This window comes from Arachis stenosperma, chromosome 6 (genome assembly GCF_014773155.1).
Source record: "Arachis stenosperma cultivar V10309 chromosome 6, arast.V10309.gnm1.PFL2, whole genome shotgun sequence".
Classification (NCBI taxonomy): domain Eukaryota; kingdom Viridiplantae; phylum Streptophyta; class Magnoliopsida; order Fabales; family Fabaceae; genus Arachis; species Arachis stenosperma.
The window spans coordinates 598,385-614,977 of NC_080382.1; the positions used below are offsets into that span (position 1 = coordinate 598,385).

Below are 16,593 nucleotides of genomic sequence, written 5' to 3' on the forward strand. Positions count from 1 at the left end.
TACAATGACATTAATAATAAAGAATAAAAAAAATTATTGAATGATTGTAGACTTAAAAAAATTAATCATGATAAAAAAATAATTAATATATATGATTTAAATATATTTACATACAATTAATATATATATATATATATATATATATATAAACTACATAAAGAAGTATTTAAAATTATTTAACAAAATAAATATATTCTAAAAATAAAAAATTATTAACTAAACAATTGATATATTTACATATAAATAAATACGGAAATTAGTATGATTTATGAATATTATTACGCGTATGATGGTATTAATGAAATAATAAAATCATTGAATGATTCTAGGCTAAAAAAAAATATCTACTCTACTTAATATACTAAAACTGGGTTTTCTCCTAACTAATGGAAGTGAGGTGTCGATTACTCATAAATTCATTTTCCTGCCAAAATGAATGCATTATTTTCTCTTCTAAGTTTATTTTATAAAAATATCTTTATTATAGTTATATAAAATTAATATTTAATGCATTATTAAACTATTTATCAATTATCAATTATCAATCAAAAATATTTTTAATCATTTTAATAATAATAATAATAATAATAATAATAATAATAATATATAATAATTATATGATAATGGAATCGATTATTAATAACCAATTTATATTTTTCTAAATAAATTTATTTTTAAAAATATCTTTATTATAATTATATTACAATATTACAATTAATATTTAATGAATAATACATAATTATACTAATTTAAGAAAATAATTTTATTATCTATCTATTCTATCTATCTATCTATCTATTCTATCTATTCTATTATATAAAAATCGAATTTTTGCATTTAATGATAGAACTGATATGGCATGCTCTAGAGGTATTTCCTGATTTATTTCATTTAATTCGTTAAATCAAATCAATTATAATTAATTAATTATATTAATTAATTAATTTGATTAGACATTCAAATCTCACCATTTATTATAATTTATATGAACTGATTAATTATAATTAATTATATCAATTAATTAATTTGGTTAATTATATTAATTATTTGATTTAATTGAAGTAAATATCAAATTATTTAATAAATAATAAATATGATAACGAAATATATAAATTAATTTAATTGGTTTATTTTTTTCAATACCATCTATTTATACAAGATCAAATATTTTTTACTCATTCTGTCATTCGCTCTTTTCTCTCTCTCTCTCCCTTTCTCCCTTCCTCGTGTTTAGGGTATAATTTTTGTAATTTATTTAATTTTTATTTCTTTTATCTTTATTTATACATTTTATTTTTTTAATATTTTTTAAATTTTGTTTTTTAATTGCTTATTATTAGACACATACTTTTTTTTTCTTTTAGCTTCTGACTAATAAAAAGATGTGTCATCTTTACATTGTTTTTAAATAATCTTACTAAAATTTTGTTTTGTAATATTCTATTTTGTCATGTGTACTTCAATTCATATATATATATGTGTACTTCAATTCACAATTAACATATACATTGTTCGTGTATATGGTTTATATATTGTCTTTTTTTTGTGATTCACGATTAATATATACATTGTTCGTGTATGTGGTTTATATGTTAATGTTTTTATTGATTCTCTTTATTATTATTTTTTTATGTGTCTCTTTGTTGCTCTTTATTTTAGTTGTATTCATTGATTTCTCTGTATTGATACTCTTTTTATTTGAAATATCGTGACAATTTAGAGTGTATGTTGTGACTTATGTGATATTCGTTAATTTGGTATATCTTTTTAGATAGTTTATGTTATAATGTGTTTAAGGAGTTGACTTAAAATTATAATATGATATATAAATTTATAATATGATTTATAGTATGCTAAAATAATAGACATTATCATATAGATATTTTTTTATTTGTCCATTAGATTCAATTATATAGGATCCTGAAAATTATGCAATTAATTATTTTTTCATATAATTATTGTATTGATCATTTACATTAGTGAGACTATTTTCATTATTAATATTTATAAATATGCTATTATTTATATAATTGATTGAATTATCTTATTTGTTTAAATTTAATTCTATAGAATTAATTATTCAAGGTTCCATGCTATTTCTATTTTAAAAGAATTTTTTTAATATTACTAACAATTATAATAACATAATAACAAACTAAAAAGACATAATAGTGACTTCCGAATTTTGGTCTCCAACACATTAAAGCCACATCCGTAACTCTTTTTTCATAAAAGGAATTGCGATTCAACTCTATGCGGGATGCAGAAGGTTTTCAAAGAATAAGAAAATTGTCTGAATTTGCACGAATTCTAAATGTTTGAACTTACGATGTTGTTTTAGTTGGTTATCGTTACGAGAATGACTCTAATCTATACGTGTCTAAGGACTATAATAGATTAAATATTATTTAAGTAATTTATTTCTAATATTAGTATTTAGAGAAATTTAAATTGGTGACTCAATTTATATATTACGACTATTCTTTTTGAACATACTGTTTTTACATTTTCTAATATAATTTTTTTTAAGTTTATTTTCTTTTTTGGATATATGTATCACCTTTTTTTCTCATTTTATATTTCAGATTAGTAATGTAATTATTAAAAAAATGTATTTAAAAAAAATATTAAAACATCACTATTTAAAAAAAGAAAAAGAAAAGATACCTAAAAAAAGAAAACAAAAAATTAAAACATCACTATTAAAATAAAATGTTAATATGTGTATGAATGGGGTTGGAATTGAGGAATATATATGGATATAAAAAATAAAAAATTATTGCATGATTGTAGAATAAAAAATAATCATATATATAAAACGAAATAATTATAACAGTCAATTGTTACAATTATTTATAAGGATTAATAGTGTGTGTAATTAGTGTGTATATATATAAGAATTAATAGTGAATTGTTATAATTATTTATCATCTAAAAAATTTGTATCTCGGACATAAATCTTTTGTTTATTATTTTTTATATCTAAGGGCTACTAACTACGATTCTATCAACAGTGTTACTTATGGTAGATGATATAATGAAAAAGTTTGAAAAATAAAAGCAAGAATTATAAGGTTATGAAAAGTCTCATCCAAATTTGATAAGAACAAGACGACTTACATAGAAATGGTTCTCATGGATGATATGATAAGTTGATTATTTTTCATTATTCTTTCAAGTGATGCTAGGTCCATTTTATAAATATTTTTTTGTTCATATTTTAAGTTTATTTGATAAGTAAACCCTTGCACGAATCAAAGACAATGCGATTTTATAGATTTATAAGTGCCAATAGCCTTTATATTTAATTTGTTTTATAGTGTGATAATAGCCAATATATATGTTAGTGGATTTAACTATTACTATACTATTTATGATCACATTCAGTATATATATGTTTGATTTATTAAAGAACGAAGATTATTAAAACCGATTAATAATTATTTTAGAGTTAAGACTAACACTAGATTAAAAAAAACAAACAATGCATAACATGTTATTTTTTTATTAATCAAATTATTATAATTTAAATTAATTTTTAAAATTATAATTTCAATCTTATCACGTGTATGGTACGGGTATTACACTTGTATAATTATAATAAAGATATTTTTTATAAAATAATTTAGAATAGAGAATAGAAAAGTTCATTTTAGAGGAAAAAATAGAGTTACGAGAGATCGACACCTCACTTTCATTAGTCGGAAAAAAATTCAATTTTTTTTTAGTGACCGGAGAAAATCCAATTTTAGTATATAAAATAGATTTGAATCGAATAATGCTGCTGTTAATCTGTTATGTGTCCTCCGGCGGCGCACTGCACACAAAAATTATATTTGTACTGTTTAAGTTAAATATATTGTCTTACAGAGCCATATGGTAACGGCCCGGGCCAGGCCCTAAACTAAGTTACAACTTGCGAAGCCAAGAAATATATATAAAGAACGGTACAATTATTCCCTCCAAAATAAAAGCAGGGAGGGCGCTAGTATTGAGGAACAACCAGTAACCCTTGTCACGTCAGTTGCGTGTCCAATTCAAGTGAATGAACAATCTTGATTTTTAAAACCCTAGCCACCTTTGACGTTTTTGCAGGCAAATTCGTGGGTTTGTTTGAGGACTGGAAGCTAAAGGTGCTCACAAAAATTTGACGTGGCACTACGAGACTACATATAAATAGACAAAGAATAACATAATAGACTGTGTGTGTGAAAGAGATGAACTGAGTTAGAACCATAACTCAAGGAAGGAAATGGAGAATGCAACAACCAATTCTCCATGTGAAGAGGAACCAAAACAAGATGAGCATGCATCTGCACCACAGGCACAAGAAGCAGGAGGATGGAGATCAGTCTACTACATTATTGGTAAAAAAAAACAAAAGAGAAGGAACGTTTTTTCTATAATATTAATTAGCAAAAACCCTAATCTTTTTTATAATTTTGTTGCTTAATTTGGGTTTTTGAAGGTAACGAGTCGTTCGAAAAATTGGCATCAATGAGTTTGATATCGAATCTGACGATATACTTGCTAACGAGGTACAATTTGAGTGCAATATTTGTGGTGAATGTGGTTCAAATTTGGAACGGATCATCCAATGTTGCATCCATAATCGGTGCTTTCATTTCTGATACTTATTTGGGAAGGTTTCGCACGCTCTTATTTGGCTCCATTGCATCACTTCTGGTAAGCAAATCAATCATCACATCAATGTCACAATTACCAGGATAATGTTTCATTTCATTATTAAATATATTTCCCCCTTTTGGTAGTGTAACATTAACAAATTAGGGTTTATGTCAAGGAATTACGCTAATGAACTTTTTAAGTTGAAATAAGTTAAAACCCAAGAGATATATTTTGATGGAATAAATTATCATTTCTGACCATAAAAAAATCCAATGCTTATAATTTTGACTTTGATATAGTTTTATCGAATATTTACCTTAGTTTATATTGTCTGTGCTTAAATTCTTAATGATAAGAAATGATCATTTATTCTATTGTGAAATTGTTAAATGTTTTATTGATTGAGTTATTAACGTGGGGTAGAACATGAATTACATGGACAGGGTATATTGATAATGACCCTAACAGCAGGTATACATCAATTGAGGCCTGCTAACTGCACTGATAGGCCACATTGCCAGTGGCCACAACCGTGGCAGCTTGGTATACTCTTTTTCGCCCTCGCCATGTTATCTGTTGGCGCAGGTGGAATTAGGCCGTGCAACATTGCATTTGGCGCTGACCAATTCGATACCAAAACAGAGAAAGGCAGGGCACAATTGGAAAGTTTTTTCAATTGGTGGTACTTCACCTTCACCATTGCACTTGTGATCGCGCTAACTGGCGTTGTCTACATTCAAACCAATGTTAGCTGGACCTTAGGATTCGCCATTCCAACACTCTGCCTTGCTTTCTCAATAGCAATCTTCTTAATCGGTCAGCACACTTACATTCGAAAGAAGCCTCAGGGGAGTGTCTTCTCTGATATGGCAAAGGTGATCACTGCAGTGTGTCGAAAGTGCAAGCTTAAGACCTCTGATAGAACACGTTACTATGATCCTGGTCCATCAGAATTGGACCACAACAATGTTAGGCTTGTTCGTACAGATAGGTTCAAATTTCTTGAGAAGGCTGCTATAATTTCTGATCCTAGTGAGTTGAATGAACAATTGAAACCGAAAAATGTTTGGAGGCTTTGTAGCTTGCAGCAAGTTGAAGAATTAAAATGCTTATTGGGAATTCTACCAGTTTGGGTGACAGGAATATGTTGCTTCATTGTAATGGATCAGCAGAACACATTTGGTGTTCTTCAAGTTATTCAAACAAACAGATCAATTGGGAAACATTTCAAAGTTCCACCAGGTTGGATGAACTTGGTCTCAATGGTAGCACTTTCAATTTGGATCTTCATCTACGAATGCATCTATATTAGAGTGACAAAGAAAATTAACAAAAAGGCTACTCGGTTAAGCATGAGCCTAAGAATCAGAATTGGGATTCTTTTGTCAATTTTGTGCATGCTTGTGGCCGCAATTGTTGAGCAGAAGCGCCGCGACTCAGCTTTGAGAGCAAAATCGTTTACTTCGCCGATGAGCTTCGCAGTGCTGCTGCCACAGTTTGCACTGTCGGGTCTCAATGAAGCCTTCGCTGCTGTGTCCATAATGGAATTCTTCACCACGGAGATGCCCGAGAGCATGAGGACTGTGGCTGGTGCTGTTTTCTTTCTGAGCTTGTCAGTTGCAAACTACTTAGGATCATTGATTGTGAACATTATCCATAAAGCTACATCACATGGTGGGAGAAATTCATGGCTTGGTGGGCATGATTTGAATGACAATAAGCTTGATTACTACTATTATCTAATTGCTGCACTTGGTGTTTTGAATTTTGTTTACTTCAATTTCTTTGCTAGCCATTTCTTGGGTAAAAAACCTAGCAATGATACAAAAAAGGTGCAGCCAAAGAATTCAATACCAAACCAGCAGAATGGAGAGCCACCTCAAGAGAAGGTATTTGACATAACAATTGATCCAAGATGAAAGAGGGAACATGATCATGCTAATTTGATACATTTTATTTTATTGTTGTTTAGTTTAGGTGTGACTGTAACAATCTTTTTTGCCTTGAACACTTTATTGTGCTAATTAGGTGTGGTACATTGCAGATTTCTGATTCTTGGCTCAATGTATTTGGAATTGTTCTAAGTTGGTGATTTATGGTGGAGATTCACTGTTTTTCTGAGTTTGCTGTTATATTCTGTTGAACCAGTTTGATTGATGTTTTTGTTGGATTAATGGATAATTTGCCGACGAGCTAAATTGGTTACTTGATCTGATTGTCTGAATTCTGTTAATCCATGATATTGATTGCTGGATTCTTTGGTTTTTACTTTATTATTGCTATTTGCCATGCTGTTATGCTATCTTACATGCTGGATATGGTTTAGTGAATATGTATTATGTGCTGATGAATTGGAATTGCAATTTATTGGTTTGATCATGCCGAATTTCTGAGCTATCTTGTTGCTTTTGTGTTATTAAGGCTGAATATTTTATCTCTCATCCAACGCACTATTTTTGTTTTGTCCCTTTTTTGTATTCTTTTTCATTCTTATGTGGCTGGGGAAGAAACAAAAGCTATATCGAAGCTTTGCTTCTACTTTGAGGGAGTGGCTATAGTCTTTAGCAGGGAAAGGTTACTAAATAATGTAACAAGACATTTTGTTGCTAAAACAAGGCAACCTGGATTTTAAATCATTTAGGGGTGCACATGGCCCGACCCGGTCTTGCCCGAATACTTTAGAGGCTAATTTGGTGTGATTTCACTGGGTTTAGGGCTGGGTAAGGGTCTTAAAAATAGACCCGGTCATTATTTCGGGTCGGGTACGGGCCATAACTCGGGTCACCCGAACTCGGCCCGGTGGCCCGGTCATCATATACAATTAATATTTTGTGTTATTAGTGATGAATTATGATTATTCTTATGTGGAATTTAAGTATTATAAACTTTAATATTTTGTGTTATTGGTCATCATAAAATTATAAGTTAATATTTCATGTTTACAATTAATATTTTGTATTATTAGTGATGGATCATAACTAATGCATAATATTGAGTTATTTGTATTGATTTAAATATTTGGTGTTATTAGATAATATTAATATTAATTGTGATTATCCTTTAAAATTAAAAGGTTGGTTCTTGTTATAATTCATTACATGTTAAAAACAAAATTAACATAAAAGGCCACGTGACATTTCTAATCTATCTTCATCCTAGTGTTTCATTGATTTACTTCTAGTAATCTCAATTGAAATATTAGTATTATCATTGACAATTCAATTAAAATATTTGATAAAAAATATTATGCATATAGCAAAATTAGTGATCAAATTAGTCACGTGTATATATATATATATATATAAATTGAGCGCATGAATTATCATCAACAAATAGATATATTAAATAGTAATGTAAAATATTTTATGTATCAAGATTAAATTCATTTAAAATTTATATAAATTAAAATACTTATTATTATTTTAATAATTCAACTAGGTATTTTTTAAAAATTATACAATATTCAGCCTTTATTATAATGATTAAAAAAAAATAAAATAAATACATCTAAAAATTATTAATAGATTTAGTATTTTTTTAAAAATAAATACACATTCAAAATACAAATTAAATAAAACTGAAATTTAAATTTTAAATTTTTATTTCAGATTTAATATATTTAATTATTATTATTAATATATTACAATTTAAATACACATCTAAAAATTAAATTAATTAAAATTCAAAATTTTGATTTTAAAATTTTAAAATAAACCTTAAACCATGTGATAATTAACTAATACCATTCAAAACCTTGAAAGAGGCAGAGCAGTCACATTCACCACACATTATAATGCTTGTTTGGGCACTATTATTTTGTTTAAAAAAGATCTTTTTTCAATGAAAAATATCTTTTTTTATTTTTTAGCGTGTTTGGCAAATTTCTAGTAGTAAAAATAAAAGCACTAGAAAAATAAAAAAAGATATTTTTTGAGAAGCTGTAATTTACATCTTTTTTTAAAAAAATTTTTTTCTTAAAAAAATATATTTTTTATGTAACAAATAAAAAAAAGTACTTTTATATTATTATACCCAAACATAATTGATAGATAAAAAGGTCTTTTTACATGAGATATCCAAACATAAAATTACTTTTACTTCTCCATAAGATCTTTTAAAAAAAGATAATTAAAAAAAAGATATTTTCTTAGAAGTATGAGTAATACCCTAAATCAATTACTAAGAAATTTAGTCGGACACTTTAATTTCCAAATTTTTGTTTCATTAAACAAATCCGTCTCCACATCAGATTATTCACCTATATGGAAGGACTAGTATGAAAATTTTGAAAGTATTAGGATTGTTATAATGTTATGTTTTTATTAAATAATGATAGGAACTAATATGTAACATTTTTACGAAAATTTAATGTGAAGATTGATTGTTCTAACAAAATAAAAGGTTAGTAAGTAATTTTGCGATTAAAATTTATTGAGTATTAAAGTGTCGGACTAAAAATTTCTTTGGACTAATTTGGAATATCACTCTAATTAAATTTAGGTTATTTGAACATGTTGGACTTTGCTTAGACTTGCATCTTTTGCAGCATTTATAGCTCAATCCATGAGGATGTTATGGATCAAGTTTTGATAGAAGCACTGTGTCGCTCTCAAACAAGGGCGAGGATGGCGGAAGAGGCGGCGAAACAGGCTTATGCCGAGAAAGAGCACATTATTACACTGTTTTTCAAACAGGCTTCACAACTCTTCACCTATAAGCAATGGTTTCAGTTGCTGCTTCTAGAAAATCTTCACATTCAGCTCAAGAATAACAAGGATCAGCAAATCTCCGGTCTCTTCCAGGCTCCGGCATCCTTTGAATGTGGCGCGAAACCTTGGAAGACAAGGCATAAACCAAAAGATGATATCACAACATATGCTGTGGCATTTGCTTTAGGATTGAGTCTTGTTGGTGCTGGCTTGATCTTAGGATGGAGCGTTGGACGGATGTTACCGCGTTTGTAGCGGCCGCGGCCGCGTCGTAGGGTTTAGATCTAAGAAATTGAAGATCCATTTTTGCATGCTTAGAACTTAAGAAAATGAGCATGTTTGATGGGAAATGGTTAAGAGAGAATGTGTATGGGAATTTTGTATATTTGTGTTCTTAATATAGTGTACATTTTCTGAATCGTAATGCCTTTTGTGAAGAAATTGTTTACCAAAATTGTGGAGATAACATATGTTAAGAATATGATATAAATAGAGCAACAAGAACAAATAGAACTTGTCGTTTGATATCTACTAGTTCAACAGGCTAAGTTTAACAGGCTAAGGACTAATTGATCATGAATTTGAACATTATTTAAGGATGATCATTCACAAATGAATTGTGTAGCTAAATTTACACAGCTAATTGTTGCAATACAACTTATAAAACTATCAATGGGGGTAAAAGCTTCAAATTATGGTGGAACTTGGCCAAATTTAATTGCTGAAATAGTATGTAAAGTGCTTCAAAATATGCATCTTTTAAATATGTACATATTATGCTTGTATCATGTGTTTTAAGCTATGACCAAGTAAATATTATTTTGTCAACATTAAATAAATGAGTATATAAAAGTAATATCAACTATACTATATTATAAACATTGAATGTTTAAACTATAAAATTATATAAGTATTGTAATACATAAAATAACACTCCCAGGATTCAGTACAAAGTTTTACAGTGATATTGATTTCATAAAGGGAAGAAAAAGATGAAACCAAAAAAATAATAATATTAAAATTAAATTATTGAAAAAACAGGTGAATCATGGATAAGTTATGATTGATTTGGACCTGACTATGGTAAAAAGTCCTAGAGATTAAGGGCACCATAGCCAACTTCCTTGAGCTTTTGACTCTTCCATGGAACCACTTGCTTGAAGCTCTCACATATCATTGTCTATAAAAATCAAAAGCAGTGCAATAACATTATTAAGGTCCTATCAAAAAAAAAAAAAAAAAACATTATTAAGGGACCATATCCTTATTCAATGTTATAACTTTGTAAAAAGATCTAAGGCAAATATATTTAAAATGTATTTAAAATTACTAATTTTTTTTTTGAATGGTTATAAAAGTTTCTAAAACATGTATTATATATACTCACAAATAGTTTCTAGTCTAAAGCCACATTAATTAAAAATATAATCTTCATAATTTTCATAAGTGCAAGATAGTTTTCAACCTATTCCGTAGTGTTTATAACCAAATAACAACTACAACATCCTTAAAAAATAAAAAATTCAAAAGAATTTCCTATGAGATATTCTTAGATGAAAATAAATCAACCACTTTGAATTTCCATGCACTCCTATAAAAAGAAGTATTTAAGTACTAATATTCATTAACCACTTAACCCTAGAAAGGAAATTATCACTATAACACAAGTTCTTAATGTTTAGAAGTCAAAACTTACCCATGGCTTGGCATGGAAGAGGTGGGAAATGCTTCTAGAACGTTGCATCTTTGTCACACTTCTCACCTTATTCTCATTAACATGATAATCTTCATCAGCAGAAGATGTAGAATTAGAGGAAAAGACATAACTGCCCCTACTCACTTCCCTTTTGACATTGAAGCCCTTCCATCCCCTCAACGAACCAAACCACCCTCTCTCCTTCGTCCTCATTCCTGTGTCTAGACCCTAATACAAACAATCTTAGTTAGTAAAGTATATTATACATAAAAAATCTTACATGTACTATTTTTGTAACATCTCTTTTATATTAAAAGTGATCGATAAAAAAAACAAAAAACAAAATAAATAACGCCTTCATACTATTAAAAAAACCATATTAAAAAGTGTACAGAAAAAATAGTACAAATATCATTTCTTTTTATTCGAACCGAAAACTCACTCTAGAAGATGGAGGAACGTGACAAGTGTTGCTTCTTGAGATACAATAAGGACCCTCCAATACACTGCTTGGTGAGTGAACTTTAGTTGCATCATCATCACCTTCATCATGAACTAGTCGTTGCAACCTTGGAGGAAGTTGCAATGACTTTGACTTTGACTTTGACTTTGAGTTGGTCAAAGTAACAATGGCATTAGTACTAGAAGAAGAAGAAGTTATTCTTGGCTTGCCAGGTTCCTCTTCCCAACCAAATGGTACTGAAGCTAAGGTGCAAAGTGGTGGAGTTACAATCCCTGACCTCTCATGAGAAGAAGAAGAATAAGAATAATCCACCATTGTGGTTTGAGGATTGAACTTGAATATTGGTAGAAGAATTGATGTGTTACTCTGTTCTTGCTCTGTTTCTGACTCTGTTTTACTACCACTCATCTTTGCTTTCTCCCTTCTTTGTGTTTGTTATATAATAAGACTCTTTAATCTTCTGGTCCTATTTTGAAAATAATCAAATCAATTTCATGGTATATATAATTCCAAATCCTTTATATAAATAAATAAGAGGGAATTTCTTATTTGTGTATCAACAAGAGAAGCTTTTGGTTATTCCTCAATTTGTTTGTAAAATAATTTGATATTTAAGAATATAGAATAATAGCTAATATTGAGTTATTTTTATCGTATTTTTATATATAAAAGCATACATTAATATTGGAAATTTCAATTATCTTTATTCAATCTAGTGAAAATATTTTTAACATATTATAATATATCTCTCACTTTCACGGTGCAAATAAATAAATATACAAAAATATTATATATATTAAAATTAGTTATTATATATCTGTGTATAAATATATGTGTTATTTAACTTATTTTTAATATATATTTTATATTATTGGTTAATTTTAATATACATCTAGTATGATTGTTAAATATATAGGTATCTATTTTCTCTTTTAATTGTTTACAAGTTCATACTATTTAAAATATCTAAAATTGAAGTAGTAAAATACTAATATTCAGTAGGTTAAATAGTAGTTTAATAGATGATCTTATTATTTTTTAGATGTTCTTAATTTATGTTATGAAATAAAATACTCATCCTAAAAAAATGATTATAATTAGTTAACTTCTTAATAATATAATTTATTATAAATTATAAATAAACTTATATATGTAGGGATTAGGACATTTATGAATATACTACAAAGTTTGGTGTCTTTTTTATGAGATATTGAAGGAAAGAAAGTGCCACAAAGGTGAAGCTACTCCACAAAAAAATGTTGCCTTTCTCTGCAGAAAAGTTACAAAATGACAATTCATAATCAATAATCATATATGCTCTTATTATTTGTTCTCCATCTTGCATTGCTACATGTAATTTTCTCAAAATATGCGTATAGTGTAGGCAATTCAATTCCTTCATACATTATCATTCCATAAAACAAACATAATTTGTAGAAACATGCATAAAATGTCTGTTATGTATGTAAAATTTGCATGCTAAAAATTAATAGCTGAGTTATTCATAGTATATTTGTGTATATTTATATATATATAAATTAATTAATAGATTTTTTAATTAAACAATTAGCTATCAAATCTGTAATAGTTTAATAATTAATTTATTTATAGGAGGATAATAAAAGTTTTATAAAACACCAAATATGTTTTTTATACAGTGATTGATTGATAGTTAATTTTTTATATACACATAATATATAATCAATTGATTTGATCACAGAACTACTTGACAATTTTTTATATTTTATTAATTTAAAAATAATTTAAATATACAATTAATAATAATAATAATAATAATATTTTTATTTGGATTTTAACAATATCTGATGTACCAATAATGTTTTTGAACTTCCAATATTTCATGTTATAGAGCGTACATAAGAGGGAAAAAAATACCAATCTGAAAATAGTTATGCGTAGTGAAATTGTTAGAAGATTATTATTCAAATATTAATGGTTGGTTCCTAGTGTGGCTTGGTGTATGTGGTTGATACCAAATTGTGATGGAGAATTGAGAAACATGCATAGGGCATTAAATAGTCACTAGTGATTGGTTTCCAAAACAACATTAATTAACATAACATAGTTGCCCTAAAAAACAAGTAATTTCAATTTGCCACAAATTTCATATGATTTCCTTCACCATGAAGCACATTTGAAAGTTACAAGCTGAGAATTGAGGTTCATATATGGCCAACTATCTCAAAAGTCAAGTATTTTTGTAGGAAAGCTTCAATTTTAAAAAATAAAAATAATAACAACTTATTTTTTTGGGTGGACAAAATCTAGATTTAAATGAAAAGAAAATATTGCATGGACCGGCACAGACACGAGATATGCTGATACACGAATTTTACAGTTTTATAAATACCGGAACATGTCTATGTATAAAATATAAAGTATTTTTTAGATAAACCGTAATGATATTTTGATATTTTGTTAATATTAAAATAAATTATTTTTTAATTATTTTTAATGTCTTATTTTAATTACATACATACATTCATCTCTACAAAATATATAAATTATATATTTCTATTTAATAATTTAAAATTTTCACATAAGTAATTTTATAACATAATATCAAAATATTTATGATAAAAGAATTCGATTTTTGTTACTCAAAAATAAAAAAGATCGAATTTTAAAATAAGACAAATATAAGAAAATTAAAAAAATGTTTGTATAAAATTCACACAACCAAAAAATAATTTCTTACATAAAAGGGTGCATAAAATAAATATATAATTATTTATATATTTTTATTTAACTATGCAAACTTTTTGAATAAATTATTTCAAGAAAATCTCAAAGTTTTAAGTTCCATGCATGTCTAAAAATATTCCTTATTAACATGATAGTCTTAAAATAACACTGATATATATATATATATATATATATATATGAAATAAAAATTAAGTGTCCACATCTCATCAATTATTACAAGTAATTTCAATAAATAAATTTATAATAATGAAATATTCATGATCATTTTGTAGTAATTGAAGTCCATTTTCCATCATAAGATGAATTCCAATCTAAAAATTACTCTATATTTTTCACTTTAATCAAATTTTGAAAGAGATAATTATGAATAATTTCATCAACTATTTGATTAAGAATGATATAAATGGCCATCAGTTTTGATAGATAAATAAAATCACTTTAATTTATATAAATATAGTTGGTGTGCCAACTACTCTTGTTTTCAATTTTTCATTGACTGTTTTTATGGACTGTTTTGTTAAATTATCTTGATTGTTATAGGCAAGAAGAACAAGAATCATGTTGAAAACAACTTTTGCCTCCACATTTTGGGCAACCATATATTTGCTTTGAGAATCATCAAAATATCAAATAAAAAATATATGTATTATATACGAAAATTATTTTTAATATGAAAATAAAGATGGTGTTTTAGTTAAATATTGATATTTGAAGTGTATTATAGTATTATAAATTATTCAACACATGAGCCAAAATGTTGACACGTGACAACACGTTTCCCATGCATTAACTCTCCACCTACAAAATTCACTCATGACTGCAATTATACCAAATAATCACATTTTTAACAGAAGTCCCAATATTTTTTTTCATATAAAAAAATTAGCCTATTATATACAACCTTGGCTTTCTTCTTTTTAAAAATAAAAAAAATAAAAAAGCACCAACCAAACCCAATCAACAACAACAGTCTTCATTAAAAGGTACTTAAAATTATTCAAAATTGACTACTGATGAAAAAAATAAGCTAAGAATGAAAGTTAAGGTAAGTCAATTTGAAACTATAATTTCACAAACAAACAAAAAAATTATTTTAGGTGTCAATTTGAAAGTTATAATATTATTGATGATATATTGTAGTAATTATTTATGTTGCATAATAGTATTTATCATTTTCTCCTATATTTTGTAGTTTATATATAATTTTTATTATTTAAATTAAATCCCCTTAACACTATATATATATAATTTTAAAACTACTTTCTTCTGATAAGTAATAATACTTGATTTTCAACAAAAAAAAAATGAGTAAATTGCAAAAATAAAAAACTTTTTTAAATATTTAAATGCTGACAAACATATATCTAAACACTAAAATAATAAAAATATTTTTAAAATATTAAAAAATGTAATGGTAGATTAGAATGATCTTTTAGAAAGAAAAAAAACGTAAATTTTAACAAAAAAACCGCATTATATAAATAAATTGTGAGTCATTAAAAATTAAAATTGTGATTAAACTTTTTTCCAGTTTTGTAGGTATCTTTTTGATGATACTAACGCAATCATTGTTTTGTGTATCTCCAAAGACACTTATATGTCACTTTCCATCACGTCAATGTCAATATCTGCCATCACCAACAGAGCTCATATGTGTGCATTAAAGACCATCAATCTTATATTATTAAATTAGGTCAATTAAAGGCTAAAAAATTTTGATATGGAAGTAACATGAGTGATACACTTTAACATGGTAATTTTTTGTGTTTTTTAAAAATATGGGAATACACAAATCGGACCCTCCGATTTGTTTTTAAAAAGTTGAAAACAATTCAGAGTACACAAATCGGACCCTCCGATTTGTTTTTAAAAAGTTGAAAAAAACTCAGAGTACACAACTCGGACCATGCGAGTTTTTTGGTAATGAAATTTGGCTTCACAAATCGCATGGTCCGATTTGCAGTTGATGGAATTTGAAATCTGAAAAGTGGAATTCGGAACCCTCTGTTTTCTTTGATTTGCGTAATTTTTTTTTACATCTTGAGAGACACAACTCACAGGTCCGAGTTGATGGAATTTGAAATCTGAAAAGTGAAATTCAGACCCTCCGTTTTCTTTGATTTGCGTAATTTTTTTTTACATCTTGAGAGACACAATTCACAGGGTCCGAGTTCTGCTTCTTCTGATCCCACAACAAGGTAAAGCACCCCTCTTCCCCATACGCGAGTGCAACCCTTCCTTTACTTCCATATTCAAATTAAATTTCCTCAATTAAACCCTTTTCAAGGAATTAAATTTTGTCTTGTAGTTTTAATTTTGATTTTTTTTTGGTCTACTAATTTTTATTTTCTTAACATGTAATGTAATAT

The 16,593-nt window shown here is 27.2% G+C and overlaps 3 protein-coding genes across 3 annotated transcripts; 2 read left to right on the top strand and 1 right to left on the bottom strand.

The window, feature by feature from the left end:
- The first annotated feature begins 4,059 nt into the window (after positions 1-4,059).
- LOC130935874 (protein NRT1/ PTR FAMILY 2.8-like) lies at positions 4,060-6,782 on the top strand. The gene is made up of 3 exons (XM_057865785.1): positions 4,060-4,367; positions 4,469-4,686; positions 5,073-6,782. Exons 1-3 carry the CDS (start codon positions 4,253-4,255, stop codon positions 6,546-6,548), a joined length of 1,809 nt encoding a protein of 602 aa, XP_057721768.1. The 5' UTR covers positions 4,060-4,252; the 3' UTR covers positions 6,549-6,782.
- Positions 6,783-9,254: 2,472 nt separating this feature from the next.
- Positions 9,255-9,593, top strand: LOC130936589 (uncharacterized). Its single transcript, XM_057866680.1, has one exon. It carries the CDS (start codon positions 9,255-9,257, stop codon positions 9,591-9,593), a length of 339 nt encoding a protein of 112 aa, XP_057722663.1.
- A 631-nt stretch (positions 9,594-10,224) lies between these two features.
- On the bottom strand, positions 10,225-11,993 carry LOC130936460 (uncharacterized protein At4g00950-like). The gene is made up of 3 exons (XM_057866528.1): positions 11,477-11,993; positions 11,035-11,262; positions 10,225-10,518 (listed from the first exon to the last, which is right to left on the bottom strand). The coding sequence occupies exons 1-3, from the start codon at positions 11,903-11,905 to the stop codon at positions 10,432-10,434; spliced, it is 744 nt and encodes a 247-aa protein (XP_057722511.1). The 5' UTR covers positions 11,906-11,993; the 3' UTR covers positions 10,225-10,431.
- Between the last annotated feature and the right edge of the window lie 4,600 nt (positions 11,994-16,593).